Genomic DNA, 24064 nt, shown 5'->3' with positions numbered 1-24064 from the left:
TTTTTTTTCCCTAAAAAGACTCGAAAAACTTGGAATGGTTTAGTTTCAGATTTTGGTGGTAGGCTAAAAAACTTTCAGCAACCAGAAGAATAATATTACTAGTATCACCTTTACCGCCAAGGACTTCCTATTTTCATCATCACTTCACCAACTATAGGCTATAGCCCCCATCATTGAGGCTTGCAGAACTCATCGATATACAGAGAAAGAGAGAGAGAAGGTTCAACAACCTCATCAGATACATATTCAAGCAGACTAGATACAAAATATAGATTGTCTAGACAGGCAGAGTACACGAGAATCTCTCTATACATATATAGATATACACGTCATACAGTTTCAATTTTCTGATAGACCACGTTCTTTCCACCCAGGTACTAAAAGCACCAGCAAGTAGCAGCTATAATCTGGTGAGGGAAACAAACTTCACCATGGGACATGAGCCCCGAAGAAGTTGCCGATTGTAGGAATACCTCATTTCAACGCAATAGCTGGCCAAGAAGAAGCACCTGTTGACAGCACCGATGATCTGATCACTGGTACACACCTTACCACAGAAAAGGCTTCATTGAGTCTTGCTGCTTGTGTCATGAACTGAGAAGCCCTCTGCTGCACAGTTAAATAAGTCGCTCGAATCACCAGATGAAAATAAGTTGCAACTCAAAAGTAAAAATGACCGGCGGACTGAGGAAATGTGGTTCAAAAAATCAAAAGCTGATTGCATGCGTTCAAAAGAAATCATGAGGTTAAGACGCCATAAACCTTGGAGATATCAGATCGCGGTTGTGTTCAGTCAGCGACCGTTGTGAAAACAAGAAAGTTCAACAGAAATAAGATCAAAAGTATATCAAGAAATCTGATATTCATCAGATATAGTTGACATTTGACACTATATGCGAAGACACTGACATGAAAACCGATATAAGGGCAAGGGAGATATCCCTGTTTGCAAAAGTACGCTGATATGGTTAACTTAATAACCAGGTCCATCTTCAACCTTTCGAGTTCTGTAAGATAGTCATTCACAGTTCCTTCCCAAGATCACAAAGCGTTGTGCAGCAGCTATTCAACTGAGGGGTTCTCAAAGCTATCTATTCACTAGTTGTACTCTGCAACCATAACTTGCCGGATGTGTGCAGCAAGTGCTTCTAAATCCAATTGTAAATGAGATTCATTAGTAAAGCTGAAACACCTTTTCTCCATTACTTTTCCATAAAAAACCAAGCCCGTTACTGTCCATCAAATTCTTTATGGATTAATTATTGAACCTCATCCATTGGGCAGGTGAAAGTCTGCACTATAACTACTCAGTTACCCAGTCCCTTCACCAACATGTTAACAAATAACAAGAGGAGGTGATATAGAAACTCGAGGGAAGAGATAAGAAACCAGATGTTAAATTAGACAAATCATAAGCTTTCTCCAAAAGAATTAGTTGACAGAGTAGGAAATGGACACAAGTACGGCCTCAAGCAGGAAGGTAGTAGAACTAAATGCTTAGTAGATACCCTGACGGAAGTTTGAAGCCCTTCTGGCACACAAAGGAAGGCAAGTAGCAAAGGATAATGGAAGCACTTAGAAAATCAAAAGGAAACAATGGAGAAGAAAATTTTTAACTTAAATGCAAGTTCATTAAGGATTTTCATGAGAGTCCTATGAACAGGGAGGTTTCACAAAAAAAACGCCTAGTTTTTCAAAGGAAGCACAGTTCTTGCATAAAAAACACCTTCCTGGTTCATGTAATAAGTATCAGATTTCGAGCTTCAAAAGTAAGCTTTGGATACTTTTAGAAATAACAACACTGGAGAATACCAGATTTACTTCAGATACAGAATTTAGTGGCATTACCAATTGGGTTGTCAATTTTAACATGTAAGCAAATAATTGAATTTGAAATAATAGCGAAACAATGAAGCAATGCTCAAAAGCATCCTCAGATGGACAGCGAAAAAAACAGCGCAACACAACAGTTGGGTTCACTATTCATTCTTGTCATACCAACAAAATCATTTTAATCTTATCCCCCTCCGCTTCGTGTTCACAACTGAATTGCCAGTTAAACTCTTAGTATAGAAAGACCAAGAGTGGAGCAACGATAAAGTATAGAAGATGGATAGTAATTCAAATGAATTCCACACCATAAAGAAAATAAGCGTCAATATTTTTCTTCTTCTATCAACCAAGAACATAAACACAACGGATCGTGCAAATGATTAAAAATCATGACGCTTCCCAATGAATTAAAAAAACAAAACCTACCAATCTCAAGTCCACCAGAACCGATCGACAGATAACGGAACGCCTTGAGATTGAAATTTGTCAACTGAAGAACAAACCATCATTACCTTATCTTCCACGCAGATTGTGATAGGGGAACTCTTGATCACGCGCTTAGCCTTGTACCATCTTCTTCCGAGCATAAGAAACCCCATAGCCACGACGCCAACGGAAAGAGACCAAAACGGGCTCAGCCTCGACACAAACACTTTCGCGAATTGGAAAGGGAACATCCACCAAGCCCTCTCCTTGCTCCCTTCTTCAGCAACCGGGAATTCACCTTCTCCGATCCCTCCAGAATCGGGACCGCCTCCAACCTCCTGCCCCTCCTCACAGCAATGAGTACCCATTTCTCCTTCCAACTTTTCCGGCTCGGAGACATCGCTCTCGGCTAAAAAATCGCCGGGGTCCGAGCATTTCTCCTCTATCCCTTCCTCCAGACACTCCGTCTCCACGGCCATCTGTCCGCCGCAAGACTCCAAACAAGGATCGACCAAGTTGAGACCTTCCGACTCCGGAGCAACCGCGAAAGCGTCTTCTGCGGACGCCTTCTGGGGCCCCACGAGATCTGCTGCGGGATCGGAACTGGAGTACTGGGGTTTCACTTCCATCATACCAATACCGCCGGAATTGCCGCCGACAAATCCCGCGTTTTCGTGATTTTTGGGTTCTTTGATACGACGGGAAGAACCGAATTCATGATCTGGGAGGATCTCCCAGTCATGGAAAGAGTCTTCCGGGCGATCCTCCATGGCGCTGGCGGTGGCTTCAGACTACAGAGTGTACAGTGGGTGGAAATACAACGAGCAAAAGGCATGCTTAGATAATGTGGCGAAATAAGAAAAAATTGTATAGCAGAAAATAGAAAATGATATTTGCAAATAAATATCCTACCTCCGATTCCCATTGTTTGTCCTTTTTCTTCTGAAAAATACTTTCGAAAGTTCCTCCGGTAGTCCGGTCTCAGTGTTTTGTTCTTTTATGTCCAAAGAATTCTTCAAAAAATCTATCAAAGTAGGGCTTATAGTATTGCTAAATTACAAAAAAAAATTAAACAAATATGAGATGACTGAGGAACCTATTTTCCAAAAGCCTCATCCTTCTTAACCCAGAAAAGTTTTACCATGATTACCCACAGTAAAATGATCAAGCCACCTTTGTTCTTTACCATGATTACCCACAGTAAAATGATCAAGCCACCTTTGTTTTATGGAGAGTTAAGAACACTATTTGATTGTGATTTTGTTATTTTTTACCTGGGACAATTACGTCTTTTTTTTCATTTTTTTGTAAGGGCCAAAACTAAAATTTTGAAAATTCTATCCCATAAAAGTTTATTTTCAAATGTACTCTGTGTTTGGGTTGGATTTAATGTGTCAAATGTACATTAAGACACTCTGTATGTAGCACATAAAGATGCAAACAAACACCAAACTAAGTGTCAGCACGAGTAATGCATACATAGATGTGAGAGAATATTAGAAAATGGTAGTTTTACAAATATAGACTTCTCATTAATTCACCCAAAATTGTGCACTTAGAATTCAACATTAATCTAACTTAAAAGTGCAACAATTTTTCAAATTTATTAGCAACTAGCGTTATGACATGTGGGAATTATAAGCATTGTAAGAGAATTTAGCACGGGTGATTTTGCTTCTTCTTCTTCTTCCTCTATAAACCAGTTGAAAGGTTAATAATACACACTTTCAATTAAACAATGCAGTTATCTAATGAAACTCCCATGTCATTAATTATATTTTATTTACAGTATATTTTCCCAAAGAATAAAAGAATTGTCATTAAAATACAGGAAAAATTTCTAAGCCCTGCAACTACGCAACATTTTACAAAATTTGCTATTGATTGGCCTTTCTTGTGGTTCAAAATTGGGCCAACAATCATCAGCGGAGTTTCCAAAATCCAGTTGAATCAGCGCTTCGCCGCCATCTTTCGATCCAATGTCTTGCATGTTCTTGTTTTCCACTGGGTGTTCAATCTCGATCGATATTTTGTCCTTGAGATCTGAATTTTCTGGATTTTTAACTGTCACCTTCATGTATATATAGTTTATATGAACTTCTCAAGGTCTACGACCATGACAGTGATATCATCCTTGTTGCCTCTGCTGAACGAAAGATCTACAAGCTTTTTGCAAGATTCAATTCTGTTTTTGTTCTTCAAGATCACTTCAACTGCCTCCTGGTTAGCAACCTGTCAAAACCAAAGCATTAATTTCTTTTAATCGAGAATTAAAAGCAAGGAAACTTACATGTAAAGCTTCTTGAAAGAGATTTTAATGTGATTAAGTGCGACTAATTACCTTGTCCCACAAACCATCGGAAGCCATGACTAAGAACTGGCAATCTGATGAAAGCTCGAGTTTGCCGACTTCTGGTTCCGATATCACCCATTCCTTCAAGTGCAGATCCCCGATGGCTCTGGAAACTGCCAATGAGCCTTGTACCCTCCAAACTCCATTGATGCGATCCACATAACCTCCCTATACGTGATGAAAAAGAATTAGATGAAGAATCATATTAATGGCTTTTACTTAACAAAAGAGTTATGATCATTATAATTTCCTTACCAATTGATTGATCCGGTCGCGCTCATCCTCTCGTTGATCAAGACGATGATCTCTTGTTAACGGAACTGCAACTCCATTTCTGCTTAGAACAACTCTGCAGTCTCCTGTATTTGCTGCGTATAGAGTACCATCTTTCACCAGCACGGTTGCTACACAAGCTCCACTCTTCACCCCCTATTTCAGAAGTCCATGTATGTGATTAGAAAAAGGATTATATGTATAGATATAGTGAGAGAGAGAGCTTTGTTAAGTAGCAGCTAGTTACCTGGCTTAAGAACTCCTTATCAGTGTCAACATAACTGGATGTAATTGCTTCCTCAATGTCTTCTGATCTTTGTAGTTCTTGGGTGGCTGAAACAATGTTTTTGCCAAGTTTGTCTGTTACAAAATCAACAGCGAAGCGCCCGCCGTGCCCATCAAATACTCCAAAGAATGCCTAATGCCAAGCCAAAAAACTAACAAGTCATTTCTCCATCAAGTTTCCATAATGCATATAACTAACAAATAAAAATTAGTATGCAGCTTGTACAATGTATAATGAGTGTATAATCCTGATCTTTCTTTTCTTTCAAGTTTTCATTACAGTTTCAGTTAAAAAGACTAGTTTTTAATGTCAAAAGAATGGTGTTTTTCGGCATTTTAGAAGAAAAAAGAATCTAGAACAAGAAGGGAAAGTGTCGAATTCTTCTTCTCTGAAATGTAGAATAATTATTTTGAGATGATCGTCCCTGGTGAAGATGATTGATGGTAGCTTTATAGAATGCAGTAATTTACCTGTTTGGGATCTTCGGAGATGTTGGTGATGACTGCATGTCCGTCCTCCATTACGTGTTTCCTCCCTCTCTTGCTAGCCACATGGTAACCAGACCCCTCGGCCAGCGCCACCGTCTCCCGATCATCCTCCGGGCAGCCGCCGAACTCCTCGGAGATCACCGACTCCGGCCGGGAGGCCGGGATGACCAACATGGCCGGCCGCTTCCTCTTGGCCGTCGTCCCGGAGGGCGTGGGGCCTGCATCGACGCCACCAGCCGGCGGCGGCCTCGAGGGGAACGCAGCCTTTCTTTCAAGAGGGGATACCACCGATGGAGTACCGGTTGCTGTCGCCGGAGAGGGAGAGAGGCCGAGAAGAGAAGCAGAGGGTTTAAGAAGAGACAGAGCCACGGTTTTCCTGACCATCCTGACGGTGCTGAGAAGCCTCGAGACGAAGGAGATAACCCATGAAAGCTCCGCTAAATCTAACATCTTCGACGAGTTTCAGATCCGAGTCTCCTGCCAACAGAAGAATACAGAAAGAGAGAGAGGGAGATCTTCATAGTTCCCGATTGCATCATAGAGGTATATATAGATATGGAAACAGAGTGAAGAAAGGAGAGAAAACGAGTAGAGACTAGAGAGAGAGAGAGCGCTATGGTCAAAGAGACGGTTATCTTCATTAGTAGGTGTGAAAGGAAACCAGAATGTGAGGAGACGTAATGGCTTAGGAGCGAAGAGATCGGGAGAAAGCGCGTTCTCTCCCTTCTTTCTCTCTCTAGGATGCTTCCACCGCAAATGCCACCTAAGAGATAGACACATTGTTATGACGTGGGGTCACATTGATTTGACTCTCTTCTTCTCCCTTCTCTTTTCTTCTTCTTTCTTTCTTTCTTTCTCGTAAGCTTCTTACTTCTTCTTTTACTACAACAATGAGACCAGAATTGTAGAATTTAAAAATTACAATTCTAGTTTCCACGAGTAATTGTAGGATTTAAAAATTAAAATTCTCGTTTTCACGAGAAATTATATGAATTTTGAGTAGTCATTCTTGAATTAAAATTTTAGAATTGGAGTTCTAGAACTTTGAGCAAAATTATATTTTAATTTTTGTTTTATTAAACACGTCATTTTCAATGATTCTACTTATGATTTTAAAATTTTTTAAAAAATTTTCATCTAAGACACCAACCATGTCACTGAAGGTTTTAATTCAAAATCTTAATTTTTGTTTTATCAAACACGTCGCTTTTAATTTCTGCAATCAAAATTCTAAACTATCAAATACAAATATAAAATTTTATTTCTAGAATTTAGAGTCAAAATTCAAGGTCGTGAAACAATCCATAATAATGACGAAGCGGACCGCCGAATCTAGAAGCCTCGGCATCCAAAAGTTCGAAATGGACAGTGGAAGGTCGTCTGATTTCTGACGACTTGGTCTGAGAGGAAGGCCGGCCGGCGGTGTAGTCGACGTTCTTTTGACTTCTATGCCGTGAGCGTGGGGTGGGGGTTGTGCCTGTCTGGGACTGGTCACGGGTCAAGTTAGAACACTCAGGACAGCTCGAGTGCAGCTCTATTTGCTCTATGAGGGTGGATGTTTGGTCACGAGGAACAGAAGGCCAAACCATGAGCGAAAGGGACAGAAAAGTCCACGCGTCCCTCGTTTGCGTCTCTGTGCGGTGCACCTTGGAAATGAACGCGGGGCGTGCGTTGTCTTCCCTCGTCGGGACATGATCTTTCGTACGTACGTGTGTGCTTCCATGAAGGGAGGCAAGACGGCTCCTCTATCACGTCTTTCACACATTAATCAAGTACAATTAAATATGTTAAAATCTTTTTAAGAGCGTTCCGCAAGGAAAACATTATTTTTTTAGTTTACATGTATTTAAAAAACTGAATTGAAAAAAACACCTTGTTGTTTCTATAAACATGGCGCAAGTATATTTAATGTTTTATGGTTGAATTTAAGAATAACATCTAGAATTATATCATGTCTTTTAGAACTAACAATACAGTGCGGTTCTTTATAACTAAGAAGACGACATTGTTTATATCAAACACTATCGTTGAAAATCTATGAGTGTGTTTGATTCCTTTTATTATAATCTAGGTCCCCAAATCTAAAATCCATGGATTTAAAATAACGCTTTCTTTCATATTTATCATTAGGGTTGTGTTTAATAGCTTTCGATCTTAGATTCGAGGTGGTATAAAACGATGTGCTTCCCAAGATCTTCAGTTTAAACAAACTAAGGATATGTGTAACGCAGATTTGAAATCCATGTTACATGTTAAAAAACCACTGTTAAAATCCATGTTACATGCTTCCCAAGGTTTACTTGTTGGGCTGCCTTGTCTATTAAGTTGTATGTTTTCCTTGCTTTTTTACACATGGAACTTAGAAACCATAGAAATTTGTCCTTCGTTTGGACTTTTTAAAAGCATAATTTTTTATTTAGGATTTCATTTTTCATCAATAATTGGTTGTGTAATTACTTCACATGTCACGGGCTGACTTTTTAAGTCATTTTCGGCCCACACAATGTTGAAGGTTGTCACAAACCCACCCTCAGCCTGCCTAGCTCAACATCGAAGGTAGAATAAGCATTGTTCATTCTTTTGGATTGTGGACTAAACAATGAGTGTTAGGCACTCAACCAATCATCGCTTAAAATTTGTCTCATAGTAGGCCAGTAGCAAATTGTGGCTTTAAGGTTTCGTAGAACACTGTCATTCCTCCAATCGCCCATCTACCTTCATATGAAATCTTGGTGGAAAAAAAACTTTCTTTGAGAAAAAGTTGCTAATCGAAGATAGTTTCCAACTACATGCTATTAAGCAAGATGGCCGACCTTCACCTTACTCGATGACAGACTTTTACTTGCTCAACTTGTGCCAACATACGTTCACGGCTATGGACTCAGCCTATGCATCAACCAAGAAATTAGCCCTAACCCATCTGCGCTCCTATACGTAACCTCACGCTAGTGTGAGAAACTTATCAATAAGATTGCATCTTTCGAATGGATTTCCGAGTATATTTAATTGATGTGCTTATTTCTTGCACCACTACGCCATACATCTTAAGTACATTGCCTTCTGCTTAACTTAGCATCTAATTGGACCCCACCGCTTGCTTCTTGAGTAATGCCGATGTTGGCTGCATGAACATCCCATACTTCCCACATGGCCCAGCATGGTCTGTCCGCAACTTCATCAATATTTTTCATTTATGAGATGCAACAACTTTAGCCCTTAGCCCCTTTACCACAACCAAAGATAGCTAACTTTTTAGACGAGTGCTAGATATTTGGGTGGATCCATTTCGATGGTTAACTTCTTTCCAATACTTCAAAAATTACGTGTACAGGCTAAGCACATCATCGCATCGTATGGGTCTTAAAAATTGCTTTGGAAAAAACTGTATTGGCCCATATTAAGAGTTGGGCATTGGGGCCCGCCCACAGCGTACATGCTAAGGTTGGCTCGATTTGATTATAATATACTATAAATAAATATAATATAATATATATATATAATTAATTATAAAAAACATATATTTTTAAATAAAATAATATTCTGAATAAATTATTTAGGCGAGTGGTCCAAACTCAAGCTCGTCATGACCCAGCTGATAATTTAGAGTTGGGGCTGGAGAGTTCGAGTCAGGGCTGTACCAGATACCCTTTTAATATACGAGTAGAATGGGCCTGAAAATGTCAAAGTCATGTCTGTCCCATTTCCTCTTTTTCTCCGAGGCCTGGGCATCGGTCCAGCTTGACACTCAAAACCAATTTTAAAATATGTATACTAATTAACCAGTTCATAAACAAACTAATAAATTTGGTAGCAGGAAGATGGGAAATGAACACTGAAATAATGAAATATGGATACCAATCCACAGAATACTCGGATTACTCAAACTATGACAAATATATCATGAATACAGAAAATAGAATGTTTGGGTAAATGATCACCAGGACAAACACTATAGAGTTTGTCAAACAATGTAAAATAAAATATAAAAAACTAATAAAAGAAAAACTACAACATGATTTTAGAATATATATATATATATATATATGTGTGTGTGTGTGTGTGTGTGTGAAAGTAGAAGAACTATAACAAAGAGTCATAGAAACATGGTACTTAAGAAACGTACAAAGGCTTGTTGAATTTAAAGAAGAAATAAATCAATTTCAAATTAACCATGAGTATTATCAAGACAGTGCACCCCAAACTGACAATGATGAATAAACTAGTATGAATATATACAAGGACAAGTTCATTTATATACTAGTTAAAGTTATAATAAAAGGTTATAATAGCAGATATTACACACCCTATATAGATACTAGAGCACAGATAAATATATGTAACCAGAGAAATGTTGTGAACAATTACAGAACCCAATTGAAGTTAAAGGATTCAATAGAGCCAAGGATACCATAAGATAAAAAGCAAAAAATATAGTCATACAAATTTGACAGAAGCTCATTAAATTAAGATTAACAGAATCTATGCCTTTGAACTAGAAGGTAAACACATAATATTAGGTAGACCTTTTTTAAATAACTACCTACATATACAAATAACTGGAAAATACCTAATTATTACCACACTGTGTAAAGAGAAAATAAACACATTAATAGAAAATAATAGTGAACAACAATAAATACCAAGGATAAAAGGAACAAGTCAGAAGGTCCAGAAAATTGTCAGGAAAAGAATGAATGAAATTACCATTCATGTATATGGAATTAATGAATTAGAAAATATAGAAAGAAAATTGGAAACACTCTATTATGAAAAACCTTTACAATTCTTGGACAAACATAAAACCTTAGTAAAAATAGAATTAATCGATGAAAACAATATAATAATGCAACCGCTGCTCAAATATATACCAAATAATTTGATTAAATTTGATAAAAATATACACAAACTAATAAAGGAATGATACATAAGAAAATTGAAATCAAAACACAGCAGTCCAACAACATTTATAGTGAATAAACATAGTGAACAAAATAGAGGTAAAACAAGAATGGTCATAGATTATAGAAATTTAATGTGAAAACAAAAACATATAACCACCCCATACCAAATAAGATACTAAAACTCAAACAAATATCTGGATACCAATATTTTAGTAAATTTGATTGCAAAAGCATATTTTATCAAATAAAATTAAATGAAGAAAGCAAACAATTAACAACATTTATGGTACCAAAAAGATTTTATGAATGGAATGTATTACCATTCAGATATAAGAATGCACCACGAAGATTTCAGACCTTTATGGACCAAAGATTTAAAGGATTAAGAACTTGTATTATTTATATAGATGATATATTATTATTTAGCCACACAGAGAATGATCATTATAATTTGTTATGAGAATTTATCACATATGCTAAGGAAGCAGGCACTTAGTAAAAATAAAGTCATAATCTGCAAAAAAACAAATTGAATTTTAAGGCATATAAATAGACAAAGCAGGTATTAAAATATAAAGTCATATAGTACAAAAAATTACAATGTTTAACGATTTAGACACCAAGGTAAAACTAGAGTCATTTTTAGGCCTAGTAAATCAAGTCAGAGAATATATCCTTAATCTAGCGGAACACAAATCATTACAAGCCAAACTAAAAAAGGATAAAGAATACCACTGAGATGAAACAGATAAAGAGTACATCCAAAAGATCCAACATGTTTGTACAATCTACCCAAATTAGAATTTTCAAATGAAAATAAGGAGTTTGTTTGGATAATAGAATCAGATGCTTTTGATAAAAGCTACGGGTCAGTCTTAAAATACAAATACAAAGATATCCCACACAAATATTTGTGTAGATATCATTCAGGAAGCTTTAAAGAAAATGAAAGCAAATGGAAAATAAATCGCAAGGAACTACTAGCATTATAATATGCACTCTTACATTTTGAAATTTATGTTGTTTTCTTTAAATTCATCGTAAGAATGGACAATACACATGTAAAACATTGGCTCAATGTAAAACTAGAAAATTCCATAGTAAAGAAAGAAATCCGAAGGCTAGTCAACGAAATACAATTGTTTGAATTTAAAATGAAATTGTTGAAATCCTGTGCAGACGTATTATCACAAGATGAACGACTCATAACTATTCTCCCTATCTTGCATATGTTAAAGATTGAAGTGCTTAATTTAAAAGCTGATATTGAACAATTAAAAACCCAAATCCAAGAACTACAAAAATTAAAACTCCAATAGAAAGTTTAAACAAACCCGAAACTAAGGAAAAAAAAAAAGGAGACTCCAACAATCATAAAACCCATAGAAGTGTCTAAAACACCTAGGCAGGTTAAAAATCAAAACCTCAACAACGGTTTTTCGAAACCTGAACTCAAATTCAAACCTACCCAAACGTCGAAACAGCAGAAAAAGAAAAAAAAAAGAAAGTCAAAGATTGATCATAAACACCTACATAAAAAACCTAAAACAAGTAACTGATTATCTAAATAGAAACCCACAAGAAATAGGACAATCCAAAAATAAAGGCTACACTACTATAAGTATGCCTGGAATTAACAAACTCATAGCCTACCCAGAAACCAGTCCTAATTTAGTAAAAATTGCTTATAGCTATGGCCTCCTGCATGCTATATACACTAGCATAGAAAAAGAATTAGAACTAATCCCAGAAGTATGTGGAGCATTAATAAGGTATTTAGAAGTAACTAAAGCAGTCCTTATACATGTCCGCTTCTATTCGACACAAGCAAAAATATTACTGAAAAAAGTACTACCCCCAATCCATTGTGTAAAACTAAGATTAACAAAAGAAATAGTGGAAATCGAGCCACAAGTTCAAGCTAAATTACTTCTCCCAGAAATAATAACTTTCTTTTCGAAAAAGAGTTCTTTTAGGAATTACTTCACCAACATAACAATCAGACAACATGGCACTATGAATCAAGGGACATCAAATTATTTACTCCTAATCTCAAAAAACAAAAGAAGGAGGTACACAAGAATAAATCTACAAGTGGTTGGAAACTCTTGTAGAACCCGCAGAAATACCAAAAACCAGAGCGTAGTTTTTGAAAGAATATAATATATTCATGCAAAATTATCTGGAACACAAGAATGCTCAAGATTGCCTGAACCATGTGAAGTAACACCCCCAATAGAAAAGAGCCAAAGAACTACTAATTGTCATATCCCTTCAATCACTACCGTAATCATACGGAAAAACTGAGGATAGTGACTAAAGGTATATATATAAGTGTAAGGTTTATACCACAAATCTTAGGTTCTTCGTCGTCTTCATGTTTCTTTGATACTTCTTTATAAATTTTGGTGTTCTGTTCTTTTATTTATTGTATATCTTTATTTATTTTGTGAATCCTAAGTCTATTTGTTGAATAAGTTTGTCAAACCCTATATCAACTTTGCGAATGAGCTGTTTTAGGAGGTTACAAAGGTCATCCATTTCGTATTGCCACACCTCAGTCTGACTTCACACTCAAAACCTGAGCCGGGCTTAGCCCCATTAAAATAATTTTTTTAAATATAAAATGCATTTTTAATAATAGAAATATATTGATATTAGATAAAAAATATAAAAATTAATCAAGTGGAATCGAGTTTCATTAAATCGACCCGAACTGACCCAATATATTATCAGGCTGATCGGGACCCAATGCCCAGGTTCTTTCTCTCTACCCGTCGAGTATTCGAATTCGATGCTCAGTCTCTCTCCGTGACAACAAAGCGGTTCTGAGAATGTTAAACCCATGTTTGACCCGTTTCCTCCTCTCCGATGAATTGTAGCCGTCCATCGAACAAAAACCTAGGGTTTTGCTCAGAAGCCATCAAACTCAAAAGGCCGAGAGAGAGAACGCCACTCTGCGTTCCCCTCGCCACAGCAAGAGAGAGAGAGAGAAAACACCACCCCGAAATGGTAAGCAAGTCGTCCCCCTCTTTACTCTCAGAAAACCCGTTGCTCGACACGTTCCTCGGATCTCTTCTTCTGTACGATACTTTTTGCTTAATCTTGATGCTTTCTAATGTTGATTCCGCCAATGATTCTTGCAATCTTCAAGTTGTTTCTGAGTTGGGGCCTTCGGCAGCCTGACCTCCGTTCCAATGTGTCCGCTTGAATTTTCCTGTTCTACTTTATGGCTTTGATATCCATAATTTCGTCCCGCTTTGTTCACGAATTCCAGTTTCTTTTTTGCTTTGTGATCCCTTTAGTGGATCGAACTGCTTCCCGTTAGTTGATTCTGGTGATTGCACTTTTAGATTTTTGGTTGTTGCAGAATTAAGTTTATCTACGGCCTCCCATGAATGTTTTCTCCCTTTCATTTTTTACGGGAATTTTTTACATTTTGTAGCTATCGGTTTATGATCCAAAACGCTAATAGAACTAATTTTCTTTACCTACGGCCTCCTGTGAATGATTTCTTCATTCTCTTGTTTGTGTAGTACATTTTGTAATATTTTGGTTAACGTTTCAAAATGCTGTGGTCAGGAGATTATAGAAAAGAAAAGAGATAAAAAAAGAAGTCCATTCATACTTAATTATAACGAGCTCCATGATGGTGGTTTTTGTATGATTTATTGGGTTAAATGACCTAATATTGCATTCAAGCGCTTTTTCCTTCTTTTTTTTTTAATATAAAAAGCAGACTGCTTCTCTGTTGTTCTTTTATTTATTTCATCGTGCATGTTGCACTAGTCTAAATAAACTGGTTTATCCGGGCCAATCATTAGGAATTTTCCTTGCCCACTTACCCTGATAGGTGAGATTAAACAACAGTGATATGTTTTATCATGTTCTGCTATAGTGGCCATTTTTGCCTTTTTCAATGACTGGGTGCTTTTACGACACTGTTTGCACTCAAATGAAGCTTGACATACATTTTTCCTTTTTGGGGCTGAAACGTATAACCTGCTGTGCTTTATTTTTTGCAGTAAAAAAATATCTGGCATTCTTTCTTAAGCTACGACTGAAACTGAAACTTCCTGTTCTGTCTCAGTTTCTGGACGAGTGGGTTCTTTGCACATCCAAATATACTGGTCTACATCTAGTTGTTTATTTATAAGCTGCATTTTCTATTTCATTCACCATAGTAAGGGTGCTTGAGGTTGCAGCAATTTTTTTAGACTCTACTGCATGCACATAGATACGAGAGGGCACATTCCAGAAAACATTTATGATATTAGTTAATGTAAGGAAGCTAATCGAATGTGGATCATAGATTTCAATTATAAATAATTTAAATTTATATGACTCTACAAGAATTTGTTGGATACTTTTTTGCCATTTGATGGCAATTACTTTGCTTTTCTAGTAACTTTATGCTGCAGCTCTACGTCTCTATCTGGGAATAGCCAACCACTGCAAATTTTGTAGACTAACCACGAGTCTTAGCATACTTTTCCAAGATTAATTTGTCCGCCTGTGTAGATATCCAGTAGACTAGTGAGATTATCATGATACCACAAATTATCTTTATTTATTCTAATGAACCGAGTTTGATAGATTTGCAGCAAGTTAACTTTTCAATGTCATAATTTGACTTCACTATTAACTTTTGTATTTTTAACTTTGGATTTCATATGGATAAATATCTAAGCTTATAAAGATTTTCCTAATTTTTTTCCTTTAAATTTCAATGTCTCAATTGTTTCCCTTTTCTTCAGAAATCTTTGTACTGGGATTTTGGCTCCCCTTAACAATCTTGGGTCTTGGTCTACACCCACAATTAAGGAGTTGCAAATTCTTCATCATTGGTCACCTGTTTCTATTGTGGACTGTCATTACTGTCTCTTTGATGGACAAAGAAATTATGAAACACTACCATTTAATTATAAATGGACCTCTCTTTTATGTTGCGTCCTACCACATGAGTTTAGCAACAAACTGGGAGAAACTTCTGTTTTGATAAAATGAGTCTCTCATGTATGATGTGTTCTACCATCTAAGACAATCCATGCTCTTTCTTGGTCTTCTTTTGAATTTTTTATAAATAAGTCTTTTGATGATCATTATGTAGAGTAGAACCCGTTGCACTGCACATGTTAAAAGGATGAGGGATGAATTGCCTGTTAAATATGAATACTATAGTTAACCCATGCTCTTTCTGGGTCTTCTTTTGAATTTTTTTTCATAAATAACTCCTTAGATTTGTAAAAAAAATATTTTCCCAACATTACTGGGAGGCATACTCCTGCTGGCACTTCAGAAGTGCACTTGGAATTGGTCATGCCTAATTTTAAGTTGTTGCTTTTATTGCCGTCTGATGCTAGATTTGGGATTGTTTTTATCCAGGCACCAAAAAAGGTTGGAAAAGCTCCAGTACCGGCCAAGAAGAAGGCGGTAAGAATTTCTTACTTGTTGTAGTATTAAAATTAAAATATTACCTTATGGCATAGTCTAGGCCTTAACATGTTTTATCTTGTGCAAAGGTTCTTTATTAAACAACCATTGCATCATACTAGGGTGTATAGATTCATTTTTGGGATATTATTCATTGACCCTTTGGATACTTTTCTCTCACAGGAGAAGGTTGTGAATCCATTGTTTGAAAAGCGGCCCAAACAATTTGGAATTGGTGGTGCATTGCCACCTAAAAAGGATTTGCACAGGTTTGTTAAATGGCCAAAGGTAGTTCGTATCCAAAGGCAGCGCAGGATTCTGAAGCAACGTCTGAAGGTCCCTCCTGCTTTGAACCAGTTTACAAAGACGCTTGACAAGAATGTTGGTAAGCTGCGTCTGGATGAGTTAGAGAGTGCTTGTGCTGTCATTCATGTCTTCTTGCCACAAATATAGCACAATTAGATTATAAAACGAATTCAAATTGCTCTTTCTGCAATGTGATTAATTTGCACGTCTCATCTTAAAGTACTTACTGTACTTTTATTTGTCGAAATGGAAATATGGCCACTCTCCTTTGTGTGTTTAACCATCTTGTATTTGGTGTCAATATGTCATGCCCTGGTTCTTTTTCTTTTCACAGCGACAAACCTGTTCAAGATGCTGCTGAAGTATCGGCCAGAAGACAAAGCTGCCAAGAAGGAAAGGCTTTTGAAGAGGGCTCAGGCTGAGGCTGAAGGGAAACCAGTGGAGATCAAAAAGCCAATCGTTGTAAAATATGGCATTAATCACGTGACCTATCTTATTGAGCAGGTAACTTTATGGTACTTTTCTTTTTCGTTGTAGAGATACTTTGCTCCTTGCGGCCTATCTGATTGCATTAGTTTCTTGAATGTTTCACTTGTTGTGCAGAACAAGGCCCAGTTGGTAGTCATTGCACATGATGTGGACCCAATTGAGCTTGTTGTATGGCTACCTGCCTTGTGCCGGAAAATGGAGATCCCTTACTGCATTGTGAAAGGCAAAGCACGTCTTGGAGCGGTAATCCATAAATGCTATTTCCAAGTTCTCTGTGACATGCATACATTTGACACTTTACACTCGATTGTGCTTTGCTTCTTCGTAATTCTGGTTCATCTAATAATTGTATATGTTCTTATTCAGGTTGTTCACAAGAAAACAGCTACAGCTCTTTGTCTCACTTCTGTGAAGAACGAAGACAAACTAGAGTTTAGCAAGATAATTGAAGCTGTCAAGGTAAGTGTAGTACTAGGATATACTGTGATTACATTCTTAATTATTTATATGGGTCAATTTGCTGATCTGCTTTATATACTTAACTTTCTATTCTGCAGGCCAACTTCAATGACAAATATGATGAGCACAGGAAAAAGTGGGGCGGTGGCATTATGGGTTCTAAATCTCAGGCCAAGACTAAAGCCAAAGAAAAGCTCCTAGCTAAGGAAGCTGCTCAAAGAATGAGTTAGGATCAGGCCTGAGCCGGTATATCTAGGAAACAATTGGCAGAATTGTTTTGTTAATTAGGAGATTATAGCTGAACAAAATTCCTCGTTTAATCTTTGGGGCATTTTTTGGTTTCGATTTTGTGTCATCTGAGGAACTGCTTCTAAGAAGTTTATGGTCATAATTTTTGCTACTGTTAATCGGTCTCATGTTTTTCCCTTCCTGTAGCGTGGGACAAGAGTATTGGACGTCTGATTGTTCTGATATAGACAAGTATTGTCACGATCATCCTCTACGCCATGTTTTCCTCTTTTTTTGCTTGTTTTTATTGATGTTTGTTTCTCTGTCTCGGACGGCCCTTTTTTTTTTTGTTCTTCAAAACAAATCTCGTTCCGGTCTCATTGGTCCACCACCGAGATACTTTTTGACAGGCAATTGTAGCCTGTCGTTTGCATGATTCAGAAGCAATGCGTGGCTTCTTGATGCTGGCCTGCACTATTAGTCTCAGCGTTTCCCGCTTTCTCTGTGTCGTGGCAAAGTTTTCTGTAGTTCTTTCTTGTTATAAGCAAGACGAAAAATACTTATGATCTGAAAATAAGTAAATGTCCCCCTTCAAATTCTAGTCACATCCAAATTTAAGGTGCAAAAATGCTCCGTAAAATGGTGTAAGCTGTAACGTTTGGCATGTGCAAATGACTCGGAGTATAATATAATCGTACATTTAGACAAAAAATTGAGAAAGAATTTGATGGAACACATTACTAATTCCTGATATCCATCAACTGCTAGCGTTTCACATTTCTGTTACAACTGAACGTAGAATTCAGTGGCCGGAAATGGATTTCTTCCCCATTTTTGCTGCGTTAGGCCCGATAAATTTGAAACGGCAAGTTTGAAACCTGGGATGGAAGATTTTACTCAAACAATTTATTGATTACGTTGAAAGAAAAAGAAAATAAAAAATACGTTTACAGCCTTACTCTGTTATTAATATCCTTACCGTTGTCACAAACATCGTTGTTATTTCAAAACGATGGGCAAACAAAAGAACAAAAAGAAAACATGAAAAATATTAGGATATTTCGAGAAAACAACAAAATCAGAATACCGCTTCCTTAAAAATTTCTCACTGCAGATTTTTAGGAAAAAAATGTTTTTAATATACTCAAGTTTTGAGGTATCTTTAATAACTATTTTGAGTGCTTATCAATGTTTAGTAAAATATTTACACACTTTATAAAATTTGCAATTCTTCAAATTTTACGAAAAGAGGCCGTTAAAATCCCAATTACAGAATAATGTTTGTGTGCAGGCAGTGGCCAGGCTGAATCAATTTTAGAGAAAATCCAGCTGCTGATACCTATCGTCAAGACAATAACTCAAGGCTCCATCTTTGTCCGATGAACCCATGACAAGCATGTAAACAGTGACCGAAAATCAACGAAAATCAATCACCAAGAAGTTACGTACGCGGCACGAGTTCGTTTACTGGTACAGTAGTCAACTTCCACCAGAATAATCCAACTGCCATTTTCATTAAGCACGATAAAAATCATTTTCTAATTCAACATAGAAGCGACTATATCTCAAACAGTCCTAGAAGCATGAACGATCGGTTGAAATCCAACTCAGATAGTTCTTGATGCAATGGCATCACACAAGTAAACTATCAACAAGTTGAACGAGCAATTCAACTGGATGAAATTGCACTACAAAATGTAAAACTGGAATTATTCAGATGTGGTTTGTGCTCATTAGCGTACAGTCTCACCGTTTCTCCGAGCCAGTCGAGAACAGATTTAAGATTTTAAGCTTGTGTGCAATGCATTTTCTCATCATCCAGATTTAGCGGTCTGGGTCTGAAATTGTTCTGTCTGTAGATGTTCCTCTTCTTTCTCTCTTAGCCTGTCGGCCCACAATCTTTCCTTGAACTTCTTGCTTTTCTCAAAGTTCTGCTTCCGCCTTGACAGCCTCTGAATAAAAAAACACCGTTAGCCAACATGAACATGTGGATATCACATATAACATCTCATGAGAGATATAGGCAATTACTTCCTGTCTGAAGCAGCGGTCAAGCTTTACTTTGAGATCATTGCATTCACCGAAAAATTTGGCAACCGGATGGTCCATATGGCATTTCTGAAACTGTTCAATTATCTGCAATGCACACCAACAAGAAAAGGATACAAATTTAGCTGAAACCATATTGCAGGAGATTTCATGAAATACCATCCATGAGTAACCACAATACCACATACTATGATCAACTTGTAAAATATATCTATTTCTGCTATTTCATCTTAAGCATTTGACAGAACGTAATCAAGAGTTATCTTTGTTTCTGAATAAATGCCCTCGAGCATATGTGCAACCATTTTGGTGTCTGCATCAAATTGAGGAAAAAGGAAAGAAAAGAGAACTGGATAGGAATATTTCACGAGACTGTACAAAAAGAGCAACTGCAGACACATTGAGAGATTATGACATCTACAGTGGTAGAAACATTCACATACTTCTACGCACATTGGATGCTTGTGCAAGTTAAGAGGAGGATGCATTTTATCACCACAGAAGTTTTATTCTGCAATATCAAAACAGACAAAAGTTAGCATGTAAAGGAGACGGGAGAAAAGAGAGAGAGAGAGAGAGAGAGAGAGAGAAAGGTGCAAGAAGCACATCAAATTTAGCATGCAAAGAGTTAACCTAAAATGAACCGTCAAACTAAAAAGAGAAATGAAAAATTTATATTATACTTTCATTTGCAAAGAGGCAGTGAAGAGAGTGAGTCTAGCGAGGAAAAATTTTTAAAACTAAAAATAGAAAGAAGATGAACACATTTTATATCTTTGCTGATGCACCCATTAGAAGTTTGAATATAAATGAGCATCATACAATTCAAACTTGAGAAAACACTATCGCTGTAAAAACCCACCGATTAGAATGACAGCTGTGGGCAAAAGACACAAAGAAGGCATGAGTAACATCTACTACTAGGCTTCACTAAATAACTGTCTCTAAACATTTTGTATGTGAAGTTAATTCTTCCCTACGATTTAGTCGTTGAGTCCAGCCACTGCCTTGTTTTGTCTAAACAACTAGTTAAACAGAACCAGAAATTTTCACAAACAAGCTGCGCCAAGGAATGAGCTATCTGCTTTTGAATTTTCGTTTCAATTATACATTCATGGTTTATACTTTGGTGTCAAAAAGGCTAAACTAGTATCTTCTATAAATTATAAGAAAAAGCTAAATGAAGGAAAAATATTTCCTCAAGCATTTCTACGGACAGAGAGGAACAACCGATATGCAAGTAGACAAGGAGAAAAACAGCAATATCTGAGTAAGAAGTGTCAAGTCAGCTTGGGCCGAAGGTGCCTAGGAGGAATCAACTGTAAATGCCTCCAACAATCCATCCTTCCTATCAAAATAGAATGAAGTCCAGTAAGGCTAGAAATAAGCACGAAGCGCCGGAGCACAAACGTTTTCCCCAGAAAGAACAACAATTTTCGACTTTATTCCTTACAAAACGAAATATGAAGCTTATTAAAAATGCAGACAACAAAGGCCACTGCAGACTATGATTTCCACCTTGATAACCTAAGAAGAAATATGGAACCTTTTTAGTTTTTATGCACCTTTAAGGTTCGTTTTTCGAACTTTTATGTGATTAAAGTTATCATGATCGATCCTCGTCCCAACTACATGAATGGTGTTCTTCAATTTAAAGAAGTATTGTATAAACTATTAATAATGACGATAATGAAGATGATTTTCCCTTAGCCAAAAGAAGAGCTTCCACCATAGCAGTACAAGCCCGGTTTCTGCAGCAACACCTAGCAATTAGTCTTAATTTCACATCCTATAAATCATGAAATATGTCTGATCTTACTCCCGGCCCCAACTTGTGGAACCACTGGTTAACCCCTAATCTGACGATTGACACAACTGAACAGAAATTAAACCTCGATCCCTGCTGCCACTCAGCCGATCCCCTTCGAGGCACATCACAAACCAATCGAGTTCAAACCGTGACGCCGGACAGAAGGGTTAATAGCTATCTTCGAGCCTTACTCCGGGCATGGACTCAATCACGAAATTTACTACTAATGGCAGTAATTTTCTTCATGAAATTAACCTATCTATCACCCATGGCAGATTTTCATGGACTCGTTCAACAAATAAATATTTCACAAGTTGCAACATCGAACACGTTTACTTACCAATCCAAAAGAAGGAGACGGATTTTCACAAAATCGCAACATTGGTCTCCCCCATCAATTTACATGTTACAGAAACCCCATGACTGTTTGGATGAATCGAGAACAAGAGAACCAATTCGAAGAAGAACGTTGCATTGTAGACCGCCTAATGTGACGATTTAGAACCAAATAACCACGATGCACAAACACTTGTGTGTGTGTGTGTGTGTGTGTGTGAGAGAGAGAGAGAGAGAGAGAGAGAGAGAGAGAGAGAGAGAGAGAGAGAACGTACTTTCTTCTACGGAAAAGGGAAAGCCAAGAGAAGAGCACAGAAGCTTCGCCGGTTCGAGGTCTGCCACGGGAAATAGGACGATGAAGACACTTCGACGGTGAGATTAATTAAGAAATTTCCGTTACAGGCTTATCGAGAACCTCAAGAAAGAGCTCGCAATTTTCTCTTTTTCCGAAAGCAGACTTTTTAGTTTTTAGACGAGTAGTCTGTCAAACAAGAACCTCAAGTCGGAGCACGTCATCAGTTCTTGAACATTACAGGGATCTTTTGGTCATTTTGTTGCTTATAATTTAAAAAAAAAATACTATTTTGATTTTTTTTTGTAAGAATCACAGTTGAAAGTACGATTCGATTGACTTGAGAAAAGAATCGGCTAAAACAATGACCGTGTATAATTGTAGAAAGCAATTTCGAAAAGAAAAATAATAATTTCTTTTTTCTCTAATAAAAAATTCGCAAAAATAAAGCTCTAATAAAAATTAGAAAATTCTCATTTAAATAATGGTAATGCTCTGTTGGCAATTTAATCAGGGTTAGAGCATTAATATATATATATATATAGCGAGAGAGAGAGAGATTGGTAGAAACAAGACCGTTAAACCCTTTAATTTTTTGTTAAAAAAATTATTATTTTGATACAAAACATGTTTTGATTCAACTAGTTTTTATGAAAAATGTTGATTCATCTTTTATGTTATGGGACCCACTCATTTTTGCTCATTATAAAAACATTATTAAAGTCTAAAAGTTGATCAACGTAAGATATATGTTGAAATAAGGTTAGATTACAAAAAGCACGCACTTTAAACATCAGATTTAAATGATCTTGTTTCTACTAATATATATATATATATATATATATATATATATATATAAACTAATTTCATATTTAGATTGGTTGCAAAATATTTCATTTTGAATATTTTTCACTCATCTTTCTATTTTTCTACAGTCTATCTTGTCGATGTGATCTTTACATCAAAGAAAAGATATTTTTAAATGTATAAATAAGAGTTTGTAAAATTTAAAGATCAATGGCTTCACTTGTTTTTGCCTTTACAACTTGGAACATATAATTTTGTGCCGATGATAAAAATATGCATACAAAGAGAAAGACAACTCGGCAAAAGAATTGATTTCACTTTGGACTGCAGTCAGGTCATTCAACCAACCGCATCCAGGCTTCATTTTGTTGGTTATGTTTTCAAGAAGAACGGTGGAAACAAGGGTATGGGCAAAACCAGGTCTCATTCCACAGTTAGGCGAGAGACCTACGGCTGCCTTGACAGAAACAGGAACTCCCACGTCCAATTATCTGCTGCTTCTGCAGAGGCCGATCATTTGATGTTCCCAAGAAACTCTTGGCCTTTCAGCATGCACTTTCTCATCTTGTGAAATAAAGAACAGGATGATTCTGGTTGTTGAACCAACAATTGTTTATTCACTTTCATTTAAAATTTATGTCTAGAAACCAACTTTGAAACTGAAGATAAAATTGTGTTTATACGACTCCTGACTGTCAACAACTTCATGCTTAAGCAAATCAAATTCAAGCATGACTTATTATATAAATCCAACAGTTCATAAGGCAACCTCCAAGAAGCTTTGTTTGTTATTTAAAACCAAGTTTGAGCTATTCTAATAAATTAATGAGCTGATGCTGTGGATATCGTGTCTTCTTAATTAATGAATGAATCCGGGTTTTTTGGTTTTCTCATATAGAAGCATTAAACATCCACTCCCATGTCAGGGGCTTCTCGTGGGTAGCAACTCAAACCAAATATTTGTTTGCAACTTGCCTGTCTTGTTTTTTCTTCTGTATTTTTTTATTTGATCATAAATGCTTCACGATTATTGTAAGAAAAATAATCTGACGAACATATTTATGTTATTTTTTATGTATTTTTTTATTTCTTTTAATATAATAATAATTACATGACTGCGATTCCAAACAAGTCCTCTTTCATCACTTATTTCTTCCATCGACAGTTAAGGCCTAAAGTAAATGCCTTACGTAGTGTTTTAAAGTCTATAAAAGGATTACATCTATCAAACCAGTCTGTATTCAATAATTTTTTATTTTTTAATCCCTTAAAAATGGCTGATATTGACTGATAGG

At 36.6% G+C, this 24064-nt stretch overlaps 4 protein-coding genes across 8 annotated transcripts; 1 reads left to right on the top strand and 3 right to left on the bottom strand.

Annotated features, from left to right (window-relative positions):
• Positions 1-212: 212 nt before the first annotated feature.
• LOC116258196 (uncharacterized) lies at positions 213-3093 on the bottom strand. 2 transcript variants are annotated; one of them, XM_031635354.2, is made up of 2 exons: positions 2346-3093; positions 213-606 (listed from the first exon to the last, which is right to left on the bottom strand). In XM_031635354.2, exons 1-2 carry the CDS (start codon positions 3027-3029, stop codon positions 475-477), a joined length of 816 nt encoding a protein of 271 aa, XP_031491214.1. In that variant the 5' UTR covers positions 3030-3093; the 3' UTR covers positions 213-474. The 2 variants fall into 2 exon arrangements, with proteins under 2 accessions (XP_031491214.1, XP_031491212.1); XM_031635352.2 differs by having other exon boundaries at positions 213-609; positions 2346-3092.
• An 899-nt stretch (positions 3094-3992) lies between these two features.
• Positions 3993-6202, bottom strand: LOC116257044 (probable protein phosphatase 2C 77). The gene is made up of 5 exons (XM_031633648.2): positions 5642-6202; positions 5133-5303; positions 4868-5041; positions 4601-4780; positions 3993-4491 (listed from the first exon to the last, which is right to left on the bottom strand). Exons 1-5 carry the CDS (start codon positions 6107-6109, stop codon positions 4348-4350), a joined length of 1137 nt encoding a protein of 378 aa, XP_031489508.1. The 5' UTR covers positions 6110-6202; the 3' UTR covers positions 3993-4347.
• A 7261-nt stretch (positions 6203-13463) lies between these two features.
• On the top strand, positions 13464-17749 carry LOC116258163 (60S ribosomal protein L7a-2-like). Its single transcript, XM_031635314.2, has 7 exons — positions 13464-13572; positions 15946-15993; positions 16177-16378; positions 16634-16803; positions 16903-17031; positions 17155-17247; positions 17346-17749. Exons 1-7 carry the CDS (start codon positions 13570-13572, stop codon positions 17475-17477), a joined length of 777 nt encoding a protein of 258 aa, XP_031491174.1. The 5' UTR covers positions 13464-13569; the 3' UTR covers positions 17478-17749.
• Positions 17750-18970: 1221 nt separating this feature from the next.
• On the bottom strand, positions 18971-22094 carry LOC116257050 (uncharacterized). Of its 4 annotated transcripts, none has more exons than XM_031633661.2 (5): positions 21946-22056; positions 20755-20872; positions 19968-20035; positions 19507-19611; positions 18971-19427 (listed from the first exon to the last, which is right to left on the bottom strand). In XM_031633661.2, the coding sequence occupies exons 3-5, from the start codon at positions 20010-20012 to the stop codon at positions 19290-19292; spliced, it is 288 nt and encodes a 95-aa protein (XP_031489521.1). In that variant the 5' UTR covers positions 20013-20035; positions 20755-20872; positions 21946-22056; the 3' UTR covers positions 18971-19289. The 4 variants fall into 4 exon arrangements, with proteins under 4 accessions (XP_031489521.1, XP_049934566.1, XP_031489522.1 ...); XM_050078609.1 differs by lacking the exon at positions 21946-22056 and adding an exon at positions 21675-21873; XM_031633662.2 differs by lacking the exon at positions 20755-20872 and having other exon boundaries at positions 21946-22094.
• Between the last annotated feature and the right edge of the window lie 1970 nt (positions 22095-24064).

Source organism: Nymphaea colorata, chromosome 7 (assembly GCF_008831285.2).
Source record: "Nymphaea colorata isolate Beijing-Zhang1983 chromosome 7, ASM883128v2, whole genome shotgun sequence".
NCBI lineage: Eukaryota > Viridiplantae > Streptophyta > Magnoliopsida > Nymphaeales > Nymphaeaceae > Nymphaea > Nymphaea colorata.
Note: the sequence above shows the minus strand (reverse complement) of the source record. Positions and strands in the feature narration are given on the sequence as shown.